The sequence below is a fragment of the Anarrhichthys ocellatus genome, unplaced genomic scaffold (assembly GCF_004355925.1).
Source record: "Anarrhichthys ocellatus isolate YVR2014 unplaced genomic scaffold, GSC_Weel_1.0 scaffold9, whole genome shotgun sequence".
NCBI lineage: Eukaryota > Metazoa > Chordata > Actinopteri > Perciformes > Anarhichadidae > Anarrhichthys > Anarrhichthys ocellatus.
In genome coordinates, this window is record NW_022280039.1 from 9,169,038 (window position 1) to 9,192,256 (window position 23,219).

General features: G+C 40.6%; 2 protein-coding genes across 2 annotated transcripts; one reads left to right on the forward strand and one right to left on the reverse strand.

Annotated features, from left to right (window-relative positions):
- Positions 1-377: 377 nt before the first annotated feature.
- Positions 378-3,567, forward strand: LOC116384573 (monocarboxylate transporter 13). The gene is given in 4 exon segments (XM_075447364.1): positions 378-678; positions 761-856; positions 1,656-2,501; positions 3,365-3,567. Coding segments are annotated over 4 exon segments (1,404 nt in total). The 3' UTR covers positions 3,526-3,567.
- A 590-nt stretch (positions 3,568-4,157) lies between these two features.
- Positions 4,158-22,110, reverse strand: gldc (glycine dehydrogenase (decarboxylating)). Its single transcript, XM_031849583.1, has 25 exons — positions 21,649-22,110; positions 21,399-21,477; positions 18,423-18,558; positions 17,936-18,100; positions 17,628-17,705; positions 17,246-17,393; positions 16,572-16,768; positions 16,320-16,416; positions 16,062-16,167; positions 15,764-15,903; positions 14,839-14,919; positions 14,608-14,705; positions 13,903-13,987; positions 13,766-13,807; positions 13,380-13,522; positions 12,830-12,905; positions 10,704-10,829; positions 9,946-10,095; positions 9,028-9,140; positions 8,678-8,819; positions 7,965-8,076; positions 7,740-7,835; positions 7,384-7,556; positions 7,213-7,293; positions 4,158-6,254 (listed from the first exon to the last, which is right to left on the reverse strand). Exons 1-25 carry the CDS (start codon positions 21,934-21,936, stop codon positions 6,114-6,116), a joined length of 3,093 nt encoding a protein of 1,030 aa, XP_031705443.1. The 5' UTR covers positions 21,937-22,110; the 3' UTR covers positions 4,158-6,113.
- Between the last annotated feature and the right edge of the window lie 1,109 nt (positions 22,111-23,219).

Sequence of the window (23,219 nt, forward strand, 5' to 3'; positions counted from 1 at the left end):
TTTCTTTTGTGCAAAAGATTCAGATTCTGAACTATTTACTGTTGTAAGGTTTTGGGGCTGTAGCTACAATGCTGTTGTATTAGACTGGTGTTTGTTGTATTTTATACCCCCTTTTTTTTTACATGTATGAAGGAGAAAAAACAGAACATTCTGAAATCAAAACATTTTTGGTTTGTGTCACCTTTCCATACATTTCATTGAAATAACCATTAACAATCTAATAATGTCATGTATGGGAACAGTTCCCCTCATTTTAATAGTTTACTTTTTAATTAACTGAGAGTATTATATAAATGCAGGACTTTTACTCGTAATGGAGTACTTTTACCACCACTGGTAATTCCAATACCACAAACAAATGTGAAATCCTTTTTAAAATGCATCTATGTGCGTCATCTTACAAGAGCCCTGCTTACTTTGAGTTGAATCAGTTTGTTGCACGACAGCCAGGCTGGAGAGCAGCCTGCAGAGGGGCGGTGAGGATGAAGTCCAGCAGACCTCCTGACGGGGGGTACGGCTGGGTGGTGGTCATGTCCGCCTTTTTCGTCATGGGCCTCACTGCTGCCGTCCTCAAGAACTACGGATTGTTCTTCCTGGACATCCAGAGTCACTTTGGAGTCCCGACCAGTACCACCTCATGGGTCACCTCCACCACCATCGCCATGTTTCACCTTGGAGGTAAAGACATGGGTTCGAGCTTGAAGTTAGTTTTTATTTTAAGATTTATTTTTTTTAATGGTGTTTCCATTTTTCCTCTCAGCTCCAGTGGCCAGTGCGCTGACCTTACGGTTTTCCCAGAGAGTGGTCATCATAGTCGGAGGTCTGCTGTCGGCCTCCGGCATGTTGTTCTTCCTTTGTTTGGTTAGTTTAAGTCTGAGGAACGCCAAATTAAATCTACTTCCTAATTGTATCATTTAAACCCTCAGCTGCAGTGGGATGCAACCTTGTGGTGGGGAGTCAAGATAAATGTGAGGGGCCAATTGATTAGCCGAATGAAGACCTGAACGTGTTCTATTGTTGCATTAGGGAACACATGTGACACATGTGACACAATGGAAGAAAGGAATAAGATGCATTTGTTTATTTAACACATTTAAAAATTAATAACTTGTTGGAGAAAATACTAACCTGTCCATCAATCTCTGAAGAAACATAAGTGAGGTTTTAAAGACATTTTTTAATCCACTTTTATTTATATATGTGTGTGTGTGTATATATAAATGCATTCCTTAATTGTAATTTTCAAATGGAGTAGCTTGTGTATTTCCCAGCTGATGAGCCAGCACAGTGAGCTGTTGTACAGAGGGGGAGAGGATCTCTCCATCAGATTTCAGAGGCAGTTGTGTAGCTGTCTTCAGCCAACACACAGTAAACAATACAGTATTTTTTCAAACATAAATTCTTAAAATTCCCTGCTTTCAGTTTTTAAGGTTGTATATGATAAACTGACAGACACAATAAGCAATTGTATGATGCCACCTTGATCTCTGGGAATTTGTATTTTTTTATTTTCTTACAGTTTATAGACAAATTAATTGAGAAATAAATAGTTAATTGATAATGAAAATAAATATGCCCATTTGGCACAAAGACAATGTATCTTGGTAGGTGGGTTGTTTGAAGGTGACCACTTTGTTTGGTTAAAACATTATCAGAGGACCCCAATCTTCCGAAAGGAAACATGATGGTTAAAGTTTTCCATCTTCTGTTTCCAGGAACGGGCATTTGCTTCACATGGATCCCCGCCAACAGCATGGTGAGCCACTACTTTGTACGGTGGCGTCCCATCGCCTACGCCATCGCCAGCTCCGGGGAGTGCGTCTTCTCCGTCATCTTCAGCCCTTTCTTCCAGTGGCTGATTGAGATGTACAGCTGGCAGGGGGCCTTGCTCATCATTGGAGGCCTTCAGCTCAACCTGTGTGTCTGCGGCGCTCTCATGAGACCCCTGGAGGAAGTCCAGAGCCCGATACAGGAAACCAAAGAAAGTCCAGAAGGCCATGCCACTGTGGTCCCACCACAGAGGAGGGTAATCTTCCAGTTCTCCCTGATGAGAAAACCTGAACTACTCCTCTACATCCTGTTTGCCATCTTTGCGGCGGCAGGATTTTTCATCCCGCCACTCTTCCTAGTGCCCTTCGCCAACAGTTTGGGGATGGATAAATACTGGCCTGCCTTCATCCTCTCTACCCTGGCGTTAGCAGACCTGGCGGGGAGGCTGCTCTGCGGGTGGATCGCCAACATGAGGCTGGTGAGGAACCTGCAGCTGCTCACCATGGTGGTCACTCTGCTCGGGGTGGTGGTCCTGCTGCTGCCCATCAGCCACAACTACTGGGCCATCCTGGTCTTTGCCTCGCTCTACGGCTTCCTGTTCGGCTGCGTGGTGGCCATTCACGTCACTTCTATCGTGGACATTGTAACCCTGGAGGGATTCGACAGCGGACTGGGGCTCTTTATGCTTTTCAGGAGCATCGGTGGTGGATTCCTCGGCCCACCTGCTGCAGGTGAGCAGATTTAGATTGTCAGGCAGGAAAACAATGTGGCGGACTGAATCTATGAATCTATTATCTTTGCTTGGAGCATGCTGCCGTTGGTATTTAGCACAAAACACCACACAGCCTCACGGAGCTGTTAACGAGGCTGTGTACCATTGGACCCCAGAACTTAGCATGAAATGCATGCCTTATATTTTAATCATCCACAGTCCATTTCAATAATTAAACTTTCAATGGCTTACATTTAATACACTAACTCATCAAAACTTTGAGAACCCCTGGTATAGTAAAAAAGACATAGCAGACATAGTATAGTATGTTATCAAATAATTAATAGAAAATGTCATGATGATCGAATAGTTCTGAGTGATTGAAGAATAGCATGTTTGGTTGAAATGCCTATAAAATAATGTCATGATACTATAGTATGAAATGGGATAATCGTATATAGTATAAGATGAAAATATCATAAAATAGCTGGGATGGGTCACGATGTTTTAATTTTAAAATGATTAATTTTATAAAAATGGCGCAGTGTGTGTGCGGCGTAATCTTTGAATAGCGATCAAATGGTTCCCAGTAATTATCCAATATCATTTTTCTTGAAATGCCCTTCCTTATGATATTGTATGTAGTAAAACAAATTCATGGCATAGTATGTCATTAAAAAATTTCAAACTTTCATAATATAGTATTATTAATAATAAACAGTCATAGTATAGTATTTAATAAAAATGTCATAGTGTATAGTGAGAATGGCACAAACTCTTCACTGCAGGTCTACACACGCCTGGAGCCCTGTCTGTTTATTGATTTATAACCCGGGCACACTGAGCTCTAATGTTTCTTGTGCGTCTGTGTTTCTCGTGCAGGCTGGCTGGTGGACCAGACAAACGACTACAGCGCTGCCTTCTACCTCTCGGGTGTCTGCCTCGTTTCATCAGCGGTGTTTGTCGCCCTGGTCGACCGCCTAGTTCAGAGGAGAAAATCATTGGACGCTAAAGTTCATCACGAGATTATCCGGGGCGACTGAGAAGCAATGTGATTATAAGCCTGAGGTGTGTTCAGCGTTTGATCACATGCCAAATGCTGGGTGGTTTGGCCGGGTTTGACTTGTGGGGCAGGTTTAGGTTATGAATCCATTACTCCCAGCAGACTCTTGTTGTCAATCAACAAATCATTAGCCCTGGTTCTTCCATTTATATATATTCCTCCTTAAATAATGAATACAACTATCACACCAGCGACATTTTTATTTTATCAGAAATAAGTGCAATATATCCTCATTTGAAGCCAATGAGAGACTTTGAGAGGTTGACAAATGGAAGTAGCACGAAAATGTTTTTCCCTCAAAGGGCACAGACAGGTGTTACCTCTGAGTGACGGTATTGTTTGCAGGTTAAAACACTCTTACAGTATATTTTAAATAGTTCTGTTTTAATCGGCAGAAAATAGAAAAAGGTTTTAACCAGAGTCGGTCATGGTAAATATATATGTATAATTCAAAAATGTCAAACAGTCAAACTTAAGTATTTCATAAAAAATGTCTACGATAACTAACTACAATAGAATGTCATAGTATAGCATGTCTTTAAAAAGTCATAGGCACAGCATAGTGTGCTATAATTCAATTTTATTTGAATAGCACAATATCACAAATCAACATTGTTTCAGACGGCTTTACAATCTGTAAAGCATACGACATACATGGATAAGGAAAAACCTTCACCGGGGGAAATAAAGGAAGAAAACGCAGGGAGAGCAACTGAGGAGGTATCCCTCTCCCAGCATGGCCAGAGGTGCAATTGATGTCATGTGTGCAAAATTAACAACACAATCAAAATACAACAGTCAATCCAGAAACGATACATACGAGTAGTAATAGGGCAGTAGCACTAAAATTGTAGAAAAATGATAGAAAAATGATTACCACTTATAACAGTTGCAGGGGATATAGCAGAATAATAAAAATGAAAGCAGTAATAGTAATACAAATGTGATTAATGATAATAGTACAATTGGATGTCAGAATTGGCCCTGGCAGCAGGCACGACCACAGTTCAGGTATAACCACGATCCATAGAAAGCTGCAAGGCGATAAAAAATTGTTAAAAAGTTATTAAAATTGAAACTGCTATAGTACTGTATGTCATTAAAAAGTCGTGAAAAATGGTCATAATATGGTATGTCATGAAAATGTCAAAAAAAGTTGTACGTTCTAAAAAAGTTAGAAAAAATGTCATAAAGTCAAGTCATAGTATAGTATTTCATAAAAGAAATCATTAAAAGTCATAAGAAATGTCATAATATATCGAAAAAACCGTCACTAAAAAGTCAGTTCGTTATGCTATAAAATGTCACAAAAATTAGTTTAAAAGACCAATTATGAAATGTCATAAAAATGTCAAGTCATAATGAAATCCTTGTAGAAAAACACAATATCCCATAAAATAGTCATAATTTGTTGACAATTTACTTTCCGTCATTTCAAATAATTAGTTTCAACAAAATTTCAGACGAAGCCATTTGAAAGGAAATATCTAGAAAATGATTTGTTTTTCCAAAAAGGTTCAATTTGAGATGAAAGACCTGATAAAGACAAGTCCCAGTCCTTCCCCGAGTCCCTGAATTGCTTTTCTACCGGTTGTGATCCACTTTGTCAGTCACCACTAGGTGGGAGTGTTGACTAGAAAGATCATTTAAACCCGTCTTGCAGTTCAGTTCCCCTTTAGTGCGTCTTACTCGTCTTCACACAAACATGTCCACACTTAAAGACAAAAATGTTTAATACAGAATTTTTGACAAAGCAGTTTAGATTAGAAAATAATTAAAAGTTTAGACTAACCATCTACTTAGACAACAAAACACATTGAAACATTTTTTATACAACAAATGAATATTAACAGCCTACAATTAAAAACCTCTATGTTCAGTCAGACTACTTGATAAAAAGGGAATGTCAAGGCAGCTATTTTACACAACAGAATTGAGGCACCAAGGCACCAACTGTATTTATAGATGTTGGGAGTCTAGTAATTTAAAAATGTACTCAACCTGAAATACAGTATTTCAGAGGTGTTTTACGTAGCGGCCTATGTGTAAAAGAGTGCACCTATTTTGCGACCTGGAAAAGCAAAACTTGCACCTTTGGTCCATTGGAACAGTTTGAGTTGGAGGGAAACCAGTGACCTCCGTAAATTATCAGAGATAAAGCCCTGTCCCATTGTCCACCTCTCCGACTGTGACCCTCGTTTGAAAGGAGTCTGCTAGGGCTCAGGGCTGCTACACTGTGAAATGGTTAAGTGCTTGAGAGCTCTCTTGTAGACTTTTGGCTCCGATTGAGGGAATTAAACACAATTCTTAGGGCACCAAGACAGGGATGTCAAGGGCAAGTCTGAAATCATCAGAGCTGGAAGAAAACAGTGGCAAAGAATATCTTCTTTTTTTCCCCCATTGAGAGTCTGACAGTATTGATTTGTTACTCCTAAACATCCTATAATAATAGAGTCCAATTATTCTGAGATTGTGTATCCTGTTCTCACATTTTCACTGAGCAAACAAGTAAAGTCCGTGAGATTTTAGAGCTCGGGAGTGACATTGGGACTGGACCACAGGGAGCATCTACGAGGAGGCTCTCTTCTCCTCGTACGGAGAATCGTAGGCCTCCATGGGCGGGCAGGTGCACACGAGGTTCTGGTCACCGTAGATGTCGTCGATCCTGGAGATGCTCGGCCAGAATTTGGTCTCAGGCCTAATGAAGGGCTGTAAAGGGAGGATATATGTGACAATAAAGTAAACCAAAATCTAGTCAGTTCATCTTTCAAATTCCAGTAGTCGTTTGTGCAAAATTTGAAGATATTCCTTCCATTTGTTACACAGATTTGGTGCAGGATTTTACTATTTTTGACCATTCGTGATTGATATAAAAACAGTCAAAAATGCCTCCAAAATACCACATTGAGACACCAGGAACACCATCGAAAACTACAATGAAATGGTTATTTTGGGGACATGAATACAATTGGGCTCATTGGATCCACAAGAGTCTATCTAAATAAATAAAAAAATATAGTAAAGTCATGAAATCTAGATTTCAATATCAACCTAATCTTAACATTTTTTTTTTAAATAAGTGAGAAGTGAAGGTGAATGTCTGCTTGCCGCAAAATCAGTTGTTCATCTGGACCCTACATTTTAAAAACCTATTGGCAGACAGAAGAGTGATTTTTATGGAGTGGAGAATTGGATTCTGAAAAAAAAAAATAGTCTCCGATGTAGTCTACATTAAAAAACGTAACTCAAAATGTGTATTAATTTATGGCTGGAGCACACCGAGCGTGTGAATTGTATGAGTCTGTTGTAGTGGAGGCAGAAATCTCAGACATGGATTTTTCAAAACGTCTGCAAATAGTAAAAGTGTCTGCATGACCACATAACAAATATTAGTATACATTTTTTGTGTGAAATTGCTACAGTTACAGATGTAATTGTAGGTCAGCTGAATAAACTCATAAATTAGAGTTGCAGCAGTCATTAAAGACATTTCTTCAAAAAAGGTTTTTGCAGCCCTCTGCAGATTTTGAGGAATAAAACGCAATTCTTACTTCTGACCACTAGATGGCAATACAGAAAAAGACTGTCTCATCTTGAACACCTTTAGCACTACAGAAAAGTTGTAGCCGGGATTGTGTAATGAAGTCAGAGGGATGAGGACACTCACCAAGGGGAAAGCAGCATGCTCCCTGGAGTAGGGCCTGTCCCAGTTGGAGGATGTGATGCAGGCCAGAGAGTGAGGAGCCATCTGCAAACGCACATGAGGAGCTTTATATTAGCTGCTGTAAAAGGCATATTTCCACCTCATACAAATGGACTAATCAAGCCATTCGTGTACCTTGAGCGGGTTGATGCGGGAGTCCATCCTTCCCTCCTCGATGTCTGCGATCTCCTGTCGGATACCAAGCAGGGCGTCGCAGTACCGGTCCATCTCAGCCTTGTCCTCAGACTCTGTGGGTTCGATCATGAGGGTACCAGCCACCGGCCACGACATGGTGGGTGCATGGAAACCTGGACGCCAGCACAAAAAAACAAAATCAGAAACGGCTTCTATTGCAGCTATGATAAACCAATAAAATCTTATTTTAAATGTTTGTGTACAGTATTTGATTTTAAGAAAATGTAGGATCCTGTATATTCAATATCTAGAAAAAGACACTTGAGGAGGAATGTACTGTATATAATTTAACATACCATAATCTTGCAGCCTCTTGGCCACGTCGACAGCTTCAATATTAGCAGTCTTCTTGAATGGCCTCACATCCAGAATGAACTCGTGGGCTACAAAACCTGTTCAGACCAACACGAGAACATCAAGCAAAGCATTTTTAAATTTGACATAAGCTTTTTTTTTGTCTTTGGAAACGTAGAGAGTACATCAACATACATCGATAGAAATGAATGCTTTCTCAGCCGTACCTTTCCTGCCTCTGTAGAGGACCTTATAGTGACCTTCTAGCCTCTTGGCCATGTAGTTAGCATTGAGGATGGCCACTTCTGTAGCGTGAAGAAGTCCTTTAGATCCCATCATCTAAAACACAGGAACGATATTGGAAAACTTCCACTGGACATAATGAGGATAATTTATGTAAGGAACATTCTTCCTGAAAAACCCTGATAAAATGTCATGACAACACTAACTCAGCTACACACACACCATCCTGACATTCCTTCTCAAGCAGTTTATGTGACTCTGACATGAAACTCACATGACAGCCAGGGAACTTTAACAACACTTGTGCATGATAACGTGTGAAGAAATGAGGTTTACGTGCCTGGAAATGTTTGTTACAGTAAATAATTAAGAAAAAAAAAAAAAAAAAGAGAGCAGTTTCCCTTGACTTGGTGTATAATAAACATCAAAAGAATTTGTACAAGTTGAGATGCGTTGTAGGATGCATTCAACTGCTCTGAATTCAGACTACAGGTTGCTGCACTGTTTGGATGAGACGCATCTCTAGCATTTGTTTATGCTTCCAAATCTTTCTCCATCCTCCTCTGCTTTTGCTTCAGAATTTTACTAAATACTTTCGTATGTCTTGTGTCCTCCATGCTCTCTGGTATCAAAGGTTGTGAAACATGTCATGCCGTCCTCTCAAGATAACACAATACAATTGATTAGCTGCGCTGACCTTGATGTAAGCCCAGGAGATCGGCAGGATGGCGCTGGAGCCCCAGGGGGCGGCGCTGATGGTGCCCAGCGAGCTGCTGGCGTCGACCGAATCCATGGGAACCACAGGGTGGCTCGGCAGGAAGGGGGCGAGGTGGGCCTTCCTGATGAAGACAAGAGCAGCAGAATGTCATGAGGACAGACAGTCCTTCTCAAAGTGATACAAATGTTGCCATTTATATTAGTGCTTTTACAGAATAAACATACAGCTGTGTGCATATATAATGTCTCCATCAGGGTTACAGTACATTCAGCACACTAGCATAAATACAACGCATCTAATCTGGCTCATAATCTCCCATTCTGATTTACACTCCAATTGGCCCCATGCCAGGTCCTCCTCCACCGTGAGGAATACAGAAGGTTTTGTGCAGGTTGAGATGAGACACATCAGAGCCATAATCTCCAGGACGACACAGACCAACCTGGAAAACAGCGAAAGGAAGGAAAATCGTCACCATTTCTACTTTTACCAAAGTTTGCCAACATTTAGCTATTGGTCATTTTACACCATAAACACTGACAGATTAGAGTAAAGAATGCCTAACCTTGACTTCACAGATACTATATAGGCAAACACGTCAAATCCAAGCTCATCCAGGAAAATGAATGTAAAAGAGACGACAATCTAAATCAACAGATAATCTAAACTAGATAAGGGCATTACATAGTTTAAGATCTCTCACATGAAAGCAAGTAAGGAATATTTTAGCTGTAACTTTACAAAGCATTTAGAATTCTAATGAAAAAGAAAAATGACATGTATAGCACGAGTATTAAGTGTCTTGCATAACACATTGTTCTAGGCCCCTTGAGTTAATAATAATAATAATAATAATAATAATAATAATAATAATACCACAAAAAACACATCAAGTAACCTTATCGAGAATCATTTGAATATCTTAAGTAACTCCAGATTCCTCCTCAATTTAATCTGCCCTGATATTTAGGAGTCACGTGACTGGGTATTACCAGTAAAAGAACACAATGTATTATAAAAGTCAGTGGGGACAGGGTCTGTAAGTCCGTCAGTGATTTGTGGAGGTGTTCTTGGCGTAAAACCCATCACCTGTATATCATAGAGAACAAAGGTTAACTATTTACAGCACGATAACACGCATCTATAAACCTTTATCCTATTAGCCTTCAGTTTCCACAAGTAACTGTTCACTTTCGAACAGAAACATTATGTTTTCACGTTACGCTGCAGTTTCCTCTCTCTCTCACCTGGGCGTTCATGTTGGCGCCATCCAGGTACACCTGGCCTCCGTTCTTGTGAATAAGATCACATACGTCACCGATCTGTTCCTCAAACACACCAAAGGTGGAAGGGTAGGTGACCATCATGGCTGCCAGACTCTCCTTGTGTTTATCCACCTGGAAGAGAGGGCAGGATTCAGACAACATAATTATTACTAAAAAATTGGGTGTTGCGGGAACCGATCACATTTGACTCGGGACTTCCGAGCTGTGATAAATTTATCACATAAATACCTCTTGGTCATTTGTGTGTATGCATGCATGTATATACATATACTTTTTTTTAAACTTTAATTCAAAGCTGCTATGGTCTTTTCTGAACTCTCAGACATAGTGAACAGTCCAACGCTAAAGATTGCACAACCATAACCGTGGATTTAAAATTGTATCCTGGCCAGCAGTTACTCTACTCATGAAGAGCTTCTCCAGCAATTTAGCACGACACTATTCAAGTTAAGATGGGTGACTCGTAAAAGACAGTGAGCAGTGCCTGGGATATCCAGACTTTTTCATAAAGCAATTTGTTTTTGGAGCTAGACCCATATAAGTGACACTCTTTAGCATCCACGTCTTTCAAACATGGCTCGTTTCTTTCTTTTGAAGATTTGAAGTCTCAACCTAAGATAACTTTGGTGATATCATCACGCTTATGACATTCTCAGACTTGACAATGGTCCTTATACAGCAGCTTTGATCCTCATGTGTGAAAACTGTCCGGCTCTCACCAGCGCCTTCAGGTGTGCCAGGTCGATGTTGCCGTCCTTGTCCACCTCCACCACCTGAACCTTCATGCCAGCCATCTGAGCGCTCGCCGGGTTGGTGCCATGGGCTGACTTGGGGATCAGACAAACCTGGAGGTGAAAGGAAGAAATATTAATGTAGCAGGACAAGAGAGCTGTGACACGTTTGTAGCCTGGAGGTAAATTGTCCTTTTATTCAGTGTGTGTAGAAATAACTTTTTGACTAATGATATTTCAGTATCTATATTTATATGACTGCAGGAGGACCTCTCATTATCCAAGATCAGCAGAACATAACACCTTCATATTATTACAAGAGATGAGGATTCATATAATTCATCTCCTTGAGTCTAACAATACTGCTTTGTACAGAAAGGAGACCTAAAGAAGTCATGAAGAGCCAGTGTCTAGTATTTATTAAGGTCAAACCACCACTTGCCAACTGTTATACAGAAGAATAAAATCTGAAAAAATAACTTATTTATACAAAAAGAGCAGGACTATTAAGTCTGTGTTGGTAGAGGCTGTAACCTTCTATCTGGCCAACACCCACCACTGCCACCAATGTGTAACCTGCCTGCAGGTCACTAATTGATTTTATTCCTTATTAGGGCGACACTTTTGCAACTCGCACAAGGAAACTGGGTCAGTAAGACCTGTGGGTCGGGCAAAACTGACTAATGAATGACCGAGAATACACTACAGAGCATGACACGCCAGTGACTTGCTGTTCTCAAAGTCTTAAAAACTCCAAATATGGAACCTTGAAAGCAGGTAGCCTATAGTGGGAGCAGAGCGTTTTCAGCCCCTTTGTTTGCACACGGTTGTTAGTTTGGACCTTGACTGTTTCAAGGGATCAGGCCACTATCTAAGATGTACTCCTGAGGGAATCTTTTTAAAAGAAACAAAAAGGACGATTTACAGTACAGGAAAAATACTTAAGTCAGCCATTCTTTAATCTGTGGGATTAAAGAATGTCTCACTTTGTCCTCGAGCTACCGCCAATCAGCAAGTCAGGATACTGAAGGAATTCCTAACCAGAATACCTGAAACACGTTATTCTGAGATGTGAAAATGACCTGTTGTAACCTGGGAGCAATAAAACGGTCAGTAAGTCAGACTGGTAGGCTTTACGCTCTGTGGCTTATGTACTCCATTGACCAACGTCAGCATTATCAATGTCGCCAGAATCAAAAGGAACTACTAGAGATAAACCAATCTTAGATATCAGCACTGTTCCTACGGTAAGAATTACAGCACGTCCAAGAATAGCAATGACATTATTGCTTTGAGAAGCACTTTAATCTTATTGAAAAACAGGGAAGTTAAAGTCATATTTGAGCATTTTGGGAAATATTTGCTTTTTTACTAAGAGTTAGATGATTAGACGGTGGTTCACCATTCATCAGATGGTTATCTTAGGATAAAGACTGTCCAATGGTAACAAACCCTCCTCCACCATAAATAACTTGTTTATTAGTGAGCTTTAGAGGTCTAAAAACATACCAAGTAATTGCTTGTTTGTCATTTTACTGTGTTTTTTGTACAGATCAAAGAGGTTGTAGTTTTCACTGTGGGTTATGGGTGAGACTATTTCTCGGATGGAGGCAGTGACTTGTAACCTGCTGCTGGCTGGCTGTATGCGTTTCTTAAGAGTATGGTGTATTGTAGGAGTATCCACGCACATCCAATCCAAAGTGGGCAGATGCAGAACTGCTCCTGTCTGATGAAGAGCAGTTTTTGCTCAAGATGTCCACTACTCTGCAGAGTGCGAGCTTTTCATTGGTTTAATTCAGTGTTATGTATCCTCTCATCAATCCTTACCGAGGAAGCAAATAAGTGCATTTCCCTAAATGTCAAACTATTCCTTTCAGTACATTTTCTCTAAATTGCTGTGGGACACTGCATATGGCTTTGATCATAACATTCCTCTGTATCGTTTGTTTGTAGTGCACATAATCTGGAAACTGAGGCTTAAATATCTTAAAAATCCAATTTGTGTTAAGCCGCAGAATCAGATGAGACCCTTAACTGTCATTTAATCCTATTAACTTCCACACTAATTCACACAGGTGTTTCGGTATGACAGTGTAATTGGGCACCACACTTACAGTTCTCGCGCTCTCTCCCTTTGAGTTCAGGTAGGCTTTTATGGCAGCCAGCCCAGCATATTCGCCCTGAGCACCACTGGAAGACAAGGCAAACACACCCTGTGGTTATGTACTACACCTACACACACACACCCATCCACCCACCCACCCACATCCTTGCCTCAGCACAGTTCAAAGACCAATCTACTGACATTACCAAAAGGGGAGAGAAAGATGAAAAGCTGGCTGCATGACAACTCTCCAGTGTTCCGTTCATAAACCTTCGCCTGCTGATAAAGTGGTGATAGAAAGCATTCAACTACTGGATACTGACTAAAGTCTAAAACCAACTACAAAGTCCCAGACACAAAGGGAAACTCTTGAAGCGTTTTCCAGAGAAAATGTTTTAAAATGTGTTAAATAATGCAGCTGAAAGGCTGTGGGAAATTCAAATTAAGCATTACTTTATTTATGTGAACTAAGACCAATAAGGTTTCAGAGCTAGACATCAGGGAGTGATGCTTGATGAGTTAGTGTGTTGGTAGAGCTGCAACATAGAGGTGAGTCTTACCTGTTTGGCTGGAAGGAGATACGGTCATAGCCCGTCACTTCACAGAGGTCCGTCTCCAGCTGTCTAAAGAGAATCTGGTAGCCATCAGCCTGATCCAGAGGCACGAAGGGGTGGATGTTGGCAAACTCCCTCCAGGTGATTGGCTAAAGAAGAGAGAGGACAGCAGTGAGTGGGAAAGATTGCAACTTTCCAAAACAACTTCAGGTTGAGCTCGACAGTTCATTCCATGGAAAAATGGCGTTCCTCAGTGGATGGAGTTGCGCAGATGATTTTGTGGTTTACATACTTTGGTCACATGACAACAAATAAACATGTCATGAGAACTTCCTGACAAACTAACTTCATGGTAGCTTTGAAGATATCTTATTTGTTCTTAAATGATTTACCATGAGCTCCGAAGAGCTGTTCAGCTTCATGGTGCAGGAGCCCTAAAGAAGAAAACATTTTACCATCACACAACTTTAACTTGTGAATTTGAATTGTTTGCTAATCTGAATGTCTTAGTAAATCAGGTTGTACCAACCAGTGGTATCATGCTGTGCACCAGGGAAATGTCCTTGTTCTCCAGGCGCTTCATGTATCGCACAATGTTGGTCTCGGAGTGATAGCTAATCATTAACCAGGAAGAAAGGATTAGGATTAACCGATTTCAGATTGAGCACAATTAAGTGATGGAAAAAAAGACTTGGTCGAATATCCTACAAACACACTTAGTAAGCAGACTACTTAATACTTTTCAAGTATGTCACAATGATCATGTCAAAGATTAAATGGAGGATTTCTAATACATTGATACCAGTCGGTCTTTATGGCACTAATAAAAGATAGCAGCTCCAGATTTAGCAGCCAAGATAGATGCCCTTGTTACCACTGAGGCCAATTTCTACTGCATGGACTGTTACAGTCATACTGTTCAGTATGCGACATAATACACAATCAAACCATGAACTCTAACCCCATTATCAAGTGCAGCAGGGCTTCCTATCAGACAATTGGTACTACAAAGTCTGAGCACCACATTTTTGTCAGTTATGTAATGTGGTGCTGTCACATCAGGGGGCAAGTGCAACTGTGTTTGACGCCAGGCGATCAATGTGTAAAATCAGATATTTATGGCCCAACATGTCATAAAGACATAAAAGTTGTATCATGTTTGTGCAATTCGTTGTCATTGATATAGTGCTACATTATGTGCTTTAGTGCTGCAATTTAACTTGAGAATACCAACCTGTTAAAGACCTGGTGCGTCAGGTACTTGCTCGTCCTCTTGAAAGGACTTCCCATGATCCCCTTTACTCGCTCACCCATCTTCTCAGCAATCAGCTCCTGCAAATTGAGCATTTCAAAAAGTGGAGTTTTATGTTAAAGCTACGTCTATAAATAACAATCACTATGAAACCTGATAACTACTTTTAAATAACAGATGAAATCTAAATGAGTGAATAAGAAATCAACGTACCGCTGAAGATTCACAACCAAAGACCCAGAGCAAGTCATCCAAGTCCCTCTCAGTCACCATCTCATCCAGCGAGACACCCAGCTGTTGACAGAGACGGTTCGAGACAAAGTTGTTACATGTTTAACAGCATGCGTCTGATCTTAAAGCCTCCATCTTATATCGTATGTTCATCTGGCATTGAGTGACTGAAGTAAGTAAATGCAATATAATTCAGTTAAATAAACAGCGTGTGTCAACATGTTGGGGGAGGACATCTAATAACCGAGGAGGCTTGAGAGATCTGAAATTGAATACGATTTAGACCAAGCATATTAAAGTTAGAAATCATTGAAAAAACTTCATCTCAATATGAATGATAGGTTTACCAAAGCACTCAATAGCCTATATTGGGAGTTTCTATTAGTAAAGAGTTGTCTGACTTGTTAACCATTTAAGAATTAAAAAGAAATTTTAAAAAAAAGCATACCAATTATTTTTGCAACTTTTGGACATTTATCTGGAAATCATAAATTTACATACCCAATTTACATATTTCATAAAGCTCCAGCCTTTTGACTAAATAATGCATTGTGGATGTTAAAAATATTTAGTTAAATTATTTTAGTTTTTATTAATTGACAAAAAGCCTTCTTTTGTTTATTCATGTTGTTAAATGGTTCGTGGTTAGCAAGTTGCCGTTTGTGCATTTCATTGTAATCTTGTCAATGTGTTTGTTGGATATGGCGATGCCCTGTGTATTGCTGCAGTTGTGGATGTTGATGCGGTGATTTTGATCATGTCATCATGTTGCAGTTTGTGGTGCTGTTTCATGTAGTTGTATCAATTTGAAAAGCATTTCTTGCAATTTCCGTCCCAAAAAAAAAAAAAAATATATATATATATATATTAAAAAAAAAAAGGTTGAGTTAGTATATGATCTCCTTACCACTCCGTCAGTGTAAACCCTCAGGTTTATCTCCCTCTGCACAGCTCTTTCAAGGATGTCTTTGGCTGCCACGCTACAGTTGATCTTTAGAGTATCGAAGAACATCTCACTGTGCAGACGATGTCCTGCTCTCTTCAGACCTGAAACAAAGTATGCAATGGAAAAATAACATTTAGCACATTCTTTAAAAGCATAAATAACTGAATAAATGTTTGTTTATCTACAATGTAAGTGAGAACTAGTGCCGCAGTAAGAAACAGCTTGAAGTCAAGCTTAAAATATTAACACACAAATTTACCTTCAGCAAGGATCAGAGCAGCATTGTGTGTCCTCTCAGCGATGTGTTTGAGTCCCTGAGGACCATGATACAGTGCAAACATAGCAGCCATGTTGGCCAGCAGCGCCTAAGAGTCAGAAGTTGAACAAAAGGGATGTTTTAGTTTTTTTAAACATTTAATTACCCAAAAAATAGCACATTTAGAAAAATCTTAATAAAATCTACACTGACAGAAATTCTGAAATGATAAGAATGTGCAAAATGTGAGCTTTCTTATACCTGTGCAGTGCAGATGTTGCTGGTTGCTTTGTCTCTGCGAATGTGCTGCTCTCTGGTCTGCAAAGCAAGTCGATAAACCTCCTTACCGGCGGCATCCCTGAAATGGTAGGTTGGTTTTAAACTGGGTTTTTTTTGTTTGTTTTTTTGTTTTTTTTAAACAGTTTCCTCCATTTGTTTTATTGCTTCTACAATTAATTTCATTCAGGAAATAAAATCTTAGTTCTACAATATTCTGACCGATGAGTGTCTCACCTGGTGACTCCAACCATTCTGCCAGGCATCATCCGGATCAGGTTGTCTTTAACGGCGAAGAAGGCGGCGTGGGGGCCACCGTAGCAGAGAGGAACCCCAAACCTCTGGGAGCTACCCAGTGCGATATCGACGCCAAACTCCCCAGGAGGCCGCAGCACACAGAGGGCCAACAGATCTGTGGCACAGCAAGCCAGAGCCTTGACAGGAAGAGAACCAGAGGACAACCAAATCAATGGACGCAATTACCTTTTGGTCATTAAAAAGGCATCTATTCTGACTAATTTGTAGCAGGTGGTTTGCAGTCATGCCACATATACTTCAGAGATGAGCACTTCCTGTAAAACTACGATCCTACCAAATCATGATAGTGGTTTTATGCACAACCCACCCTTCCATTAAAGCTGTACAAAGCCAGCTCTTCAATGTAAATATACTATGGTGTCATCAGCATAGAACTTTAATTGAAGCTGCTGTAAAAAAGGGCAATCTAGGTGAACTGTATCACTAACTTGATACACCTTGAGAATGAAATTCAGATACGGACAAAGAGAAAGTTGCAAATCTGAGATTGTGTGCCTTTCTTTTGATATAAAGTAATCACAGACTTGCAGAGTCGCCTGAAAGCGGCGGGTTTGTTACGAGTTAACTTGTTTTTGTGGTTAAAGCTCCCTTACCCCTCCCTGGTGCGCCCGGTCCACGAGGCCTGTGAAATCTTCCACCCTGCCATCAGTGTCTGGATACTGGAAGAGCACACCGCTCACGTCTTTCCCGCTGAAGTCCATCTCATGAGGAAGCTTCAGCACCATCTTCACCCCGATATAGCTGCAACATGACAGTGACAAATTAGAGGGGAACTAAGAAATATAGGTGTATACAATACATCCTCTCAAAAAGAAAAGCAGTGTGTAGGTTTTTTTTTTTGCATTTTAATACCATAAAAGGAATGTTTCACTAAAGAGTAGCTCAATAGTTATCAATGCAATGGTTTTGTTTTTCTTGTTCACTTAATTGATTTCTTTATATAGAGCTCATGCATTGATTGTGTGCAATACATACTTGGCTCTGGTCTGCACCACAGCAATGGTCTGGGGATGGCAGCGTGGGTCAATGTAGAAGGTTTGTTTTTTGTTCCGTCTGTGAAGAGTAAAAACAAATAACTGGTCACAATCACATGTTTATGTATCGAAAATGTATGCGTTTGCTTAGTTTCTTCTTGTGGCCAAGCTGCAACTTATTACTGAAGTGTAACAGTTATCTTAAATTCCTATGATTTGATTCCATCGCACAGCACAATAGGAGTAGGACTAAAGACTGTTTTGTTTTTTTGACATCACTGCTCGTTGTTGTGATCAGCTTGTAAATACCTGTGGCAGAGCTGCATGGCCTCAGCAGCAGCCGTTCCCTCGTCGAGCAGGGAGGCATTGGCCATTTGCATGCCAGTGATGTCGCAGATCATAGTCTGGTAGTTGAGGAGCGACTCCAGGCGTCCTTGAGACACCTCGGGCTGGTAGGGTGTGTACTGAGTCACCCTGAGGACAAGCAAGTTTGGACAAAAAGTTGGTGGTATTCAGGGTCCAAGGATGGCCGATTTGGATTTGCACGAAAGAATTTTGTTCAGCAGAACAAAGTATGCAGATTATGCAGGAGAGAAGCATTTCATCAGCTCTCACGAGTCACAAGGATTCCTATTAAGGACACGATGCTCTGCAGCACAGTAGATACGTTTTAAATCAGTAACCACACTTTAAGAATAAACATCATTAGGTTTCTGTGCGGAGAGGAAACAAGCTCCCTGCGCTTTCAAATTTCCATCAGGTTTCGTTTAAGCGAGGGTCACCTGAAGTCACTCACCAGCCTGAATTCTCCAGGAGATTACGCTGGATGGGCGGCGGTACCAAGCAGTTGTAGTAGCCCATGCCGATGTAGGACCTCCATACTTTGTTTTTTGATGCAATCTTCTGTAGATTGTCCAGAATTTCACTCTCACCTGTAAAATATGTCATTTGTGATTATATAAAAAAAAAAAAAAAAACTAAAAAAAAAACAATTGGGCATGACACTACATGATAGTGTTGAGGACGTTAAAAACAGAATCCAAAAAACAAGAGTGATTTCTCTATATATTTTTCTATGCTGCTCATAATACATACTGCTCATCGGCTCGCAATACTAGTAGATAGAAATATTGTGTTAAACGGATTTTTGGCTCAATGTAATTAAGTAACTTCCTGACGCATCTCTTCAAATTCATTTGATAAAACAAAAACAGACATTCCTCTCTGGTTATTTTATGTCTTAGCTTTTCTCAACGAAATATATGTTGTAATATAAAACATATACAATAGTACACTTTCCATTCATAATCACCCAACTGTACTATGGATGCATGCGAGCAAAACCACAAATACAAATTCTTCGACAAAGTAATTAGAAAAGACTGTTTCAGTACTACGGTATCGGGAACATTGATTAAATCACAAGCAGTCCCTGACCTTATGTTATCGTACCTAAAATGATCAAGAGTGGAGCGGGGAAAGTAGACTTTTAGGTTAGGAGAAAGAGAGCGTTAGGATATCTGCCAATATTGATTCCTGGTACTCGGTTGAGGAATCTCAGATAACATTGGTTTTAATGTAGGATTATACATAAAACAACTATGCCTTTTAAAAAGTTTGCATAAATAATAGAATGGTAAACAAGATGTGCCGCACCATCTGAAGAACAGCATCGAGTCTTTCATGCGAGGACCTGATTAGTTAACTAATAAAATAAAATAAAGACCAGTGCGGCATGCAGTCCATCAGAGCTGCCACACACAGTAACCCTCCTACTGTACCTAAAATAATTAAAAATACATATTTTTCAGAGTAAAACTGAGAATATAATGTCAGCAAAATATAACATGGACAAAAGCATGTTACAGTTGAACTTGGGATGAGAAAACAATGCCATATAAAGACTTTTTTTTTTTCAGCTCAGAAGCATCAAGAGACTGACTACACCCATGGTTTCTCTCTCTCTCTCTCTCTCGATGGCCAGTTATTTAGCCTCATTCCCCGGTGCTCTAAGGAAGCGCTACCAATGCACAACCAGCCTCTGAGATTCCTCTGGCCTTCCTGGCTGCCTAGCAACTCCAAGGAATGGACAATACCGCCCGTCTGAACCGAGAGCCCCAACTACTCCTGTTTTTGCAGAAGAAAGACGTCTAAGTCTTTGGTGGTGAGAGGGACTGTAGCCAGTATACGAGGGGATATTTACAGCTTCTTCTAAACGGTGCACAGTCTCAGTCTGGAGGTGGTGAATCAGCGAAATTCAGTACAAAAGAAAATGTATAAATTGTGATAAAGGATTATCAGCAGGTTCAGGGTGAGCCGATAGTGTGTATTTTGTGTGTGTGTGTGAGAGTTTGTTTCAGTAGGGGAGGACTGCTTTCCCATGGTCCTGGACTTCTACAGGGCAGCAGAAAAGCCTGATTCAGAACCATCCAGGACCAGGAGGTCTATTGTTGGAGAGAGAATCCCTTGCTGGCTTTGCAAACTGAAGCCCTCCAAAGCTGAACAAGCAGAAAACCAGCACTGCCTCCAGTTTGTTCCTTCAGCATGGCTTGTTGCATCATCAAACCTGACATTTTTTAAACAATCTTTCATAAGTGTTGGGTTTTCCAGTGGCTCTCTGGTGTTAAAGCCGACTGTTTCACGGAAATGATCTCAGACAAAACAAGCTATTTGTATATTTTTTTTATGTTTGTACCCCAAACAGTAAATGAATGAATTGAGAAAACATTCAGCAGATTAACCGATAATGAAAGGAATTGTTAGTTGCAACACCTTTTTTACGTTACGCCTTGTGCTTGCCATATTTGAAGAGTTTTGTGTCAGGTAACCCACAACAATGGAACCGATTTCATTACATTGAAGACCAATTTGATTGTGTTAAATAAAATATTGCATATAGTTGGAATATCATGATATAAAAACACAAGAAAATATGTTCTCAATACTGCTGAGATGATGATTTCATCCATGCTGCCCACCCCATTGTATTCTTTTCATTTTGCACAGCCCCACAAAACTGCTGCTGTTACAGAGGGGTTATATCTGCTACTAAAGTCAATCTATTTCATTTCCTCGTTTCATTTACTGGAAATCCCCTCTGATAAAACAACCTAATTCCCCAGTCTCCATGTGTCCTTTTTGTCGTTTGCTTTGTTTATTTTAAGAAGAAATGAGCCAAAACAAACGGTAAGACTGTGTGGTGATGAAATGCACATTTTTGAACTGGAGAAAAGAAAGAAAAAACACATCCCGGCAAATCCCCATGCAGAACATACCCAAGTCACCTTATTAGGAAGCCCTTCGGCTGTGATGTAATGTGAACGCTGTAACCAGATTGAACTGGACTTGGGGACCGGAGCTCAAGGCTAAACTTTACACTCCAGTTGCCATCCTATGAGCATCGGCTTCCCAGCAGGAAATTGGTGCCGCTCGCCGAGTTTCGCAAAAACAACTCCAAATATGTTCAAAGGAAGACTTAACAGGGGAGAGCGGTCCACGGCAACACAATAGAGAGGCAACCTACATTCCAGCCACTCACTTGGCTTCATTTAACTGACGGTTTAATGTGCGAAAAAACCTCACTGTGCAAAAATATCTGGAGACGAGTGCGATAAACGCACCGTTTTTACATGCTTTTTGATGATATTTAGCATTTTAAATCGGGTTTTGCACATTTAGGTCGAGGTTGATGTTGCAGCCTTTCGCCATTAGAATGTCACATAAAGATGTAATTATATCAATGATAAATACTCTAAAATGAAGGTAAACTTACAGACTGGGTCATCCATTTTCATACTCCGCTGCATTCGGATTGAGGAGGGAACGGTGTCGTTCATCAACTGGTCGAGCGACTGTGGGGGAAACAAATATATGAAAAGCGTGCAAACATGGCTGTTAATGCAGAATAATATCAATATACTGCTCAAAACAAGTGACTTCATGCTGGAATTTGGCTTAATAAATTGGAAAAGCGTATTTTGTGCCCAATTTGGTGGGGGTAGGAGTAGGCTAGTGAATCTTACCTCGACTCCCAGAGCATCCAGCATTTCTCTCTTCTCCCTCTCACCTGGGCCAATGTGCCTCTCTGCAAAATCATCATGTCTGGGTAATGTTCTCTCAATCTGTCTGGAGGAGACGGCCGCAGACGTCCTCAGGCCCCGGGCGGGTGTTAGTGAGGATGCGCCGCTGTTTCGGATCCTGCACTGAAGTTTCCAAACCACGCGGCTCTTGTCACTCAGATGCCTGCATGGTGCGCTGGGATTCACCGACTTGGCCAAGAAAATGCCCCAGGACTTGGCGCAGCTCTGCATCTCTAAATCACTTTGCAAGACAAGTCTGCAGAAACTAGTGAAGCCTTTTTTTTTTTTTTCCCCTCCCCTCACACGGCAGAGTTTCCCCCCACTGAGACGGATGCGATCCCTGCAGGAGAGTCTGCCAACTCCTTCAAACTGCAGAGTTTATACAACTGCACCGTTGCACAAGAGCGGACCAATCAGAGCGGAGGTGCTGCGTGACGCAGTGACGAGCCCCGATCAAACAGCTGCTGAAGTTTCTCGCGTGCCCACTAACCTAGAACAAATAAAAATAAAAGATCACTACAGATATTTTAAGAGCAAGTCATCTTAGTGATCATGTGCGTGGCCAAGAGGGTGAAACGCTGCAGGAGAAATGGGACGGTAACCTACACTATGGCACCCAAACCTTCTGGGCATTTACCCAATGGCCAATAAAGTGACAGGTTCATTCCTAAACGAAAACATACCTCGTATCACACCACATGCTGTACAGAATGTGAAGCCCCTGGAGGCAAATGTGTGATTCATGATGTGAGGCTTTATAAATAATTTGAACTTGAGGTCGTTTTAATGTTATAAGGACAAACTGCTTGCTGACGTGTCATGCAAACTAGTTTTCATCTCTTCTTTCCATTCTTTAAAGGTGGAATGCTAAATATGAATTATGGTTTATTGCTTCATAACTGTGAATAAAAGGATTGAGTCCTCCAAAATGCCCCCCAACAACTGCTGTTTACACAAGCCACTTGTAAACATATCAGCCATAAACATGAAAGTCTGCAGGTCTACGAGAGGACACCTCAGAGATTAGGCCTTCTGATTGCACCTATGAAAGTTGAGCCACACTCAAGTTTTCAGGGAGGCATGTGTCTCAACATTGAAAGGTGAAGAGGGAACACAAATGCATCATCAGCTGCGCTGAAAAAAAACACGCAAACACCATATATTTGGTTAATTCACACTTGCATAGTGCTGTTAATTCTGTACCCAGGAAAAGGACACACAAAAATCATTTATCTAGAAGACATGGCCAAATTAAAAGCTGCATTGTTCCGTTTACATTGTTGTCTGCTCCCTGCATCGTGGTCTGCAATAACAGTTTCACTGTATGTGAATGAAAACATACTCTGATAAGGGGTATTCATAATTTAAAAAGCAGCTTGCTTGTTAGATTCAGAAGCCAGGTCAAGGCAGGATTACACTGTGAATGTGGCTGTCAGTGTTATGTTCAGCCATATCTTTTCCTTAAATTAACTATGTAATAAATAATTCAATTTAAGAAACAATTATGGTTAGGT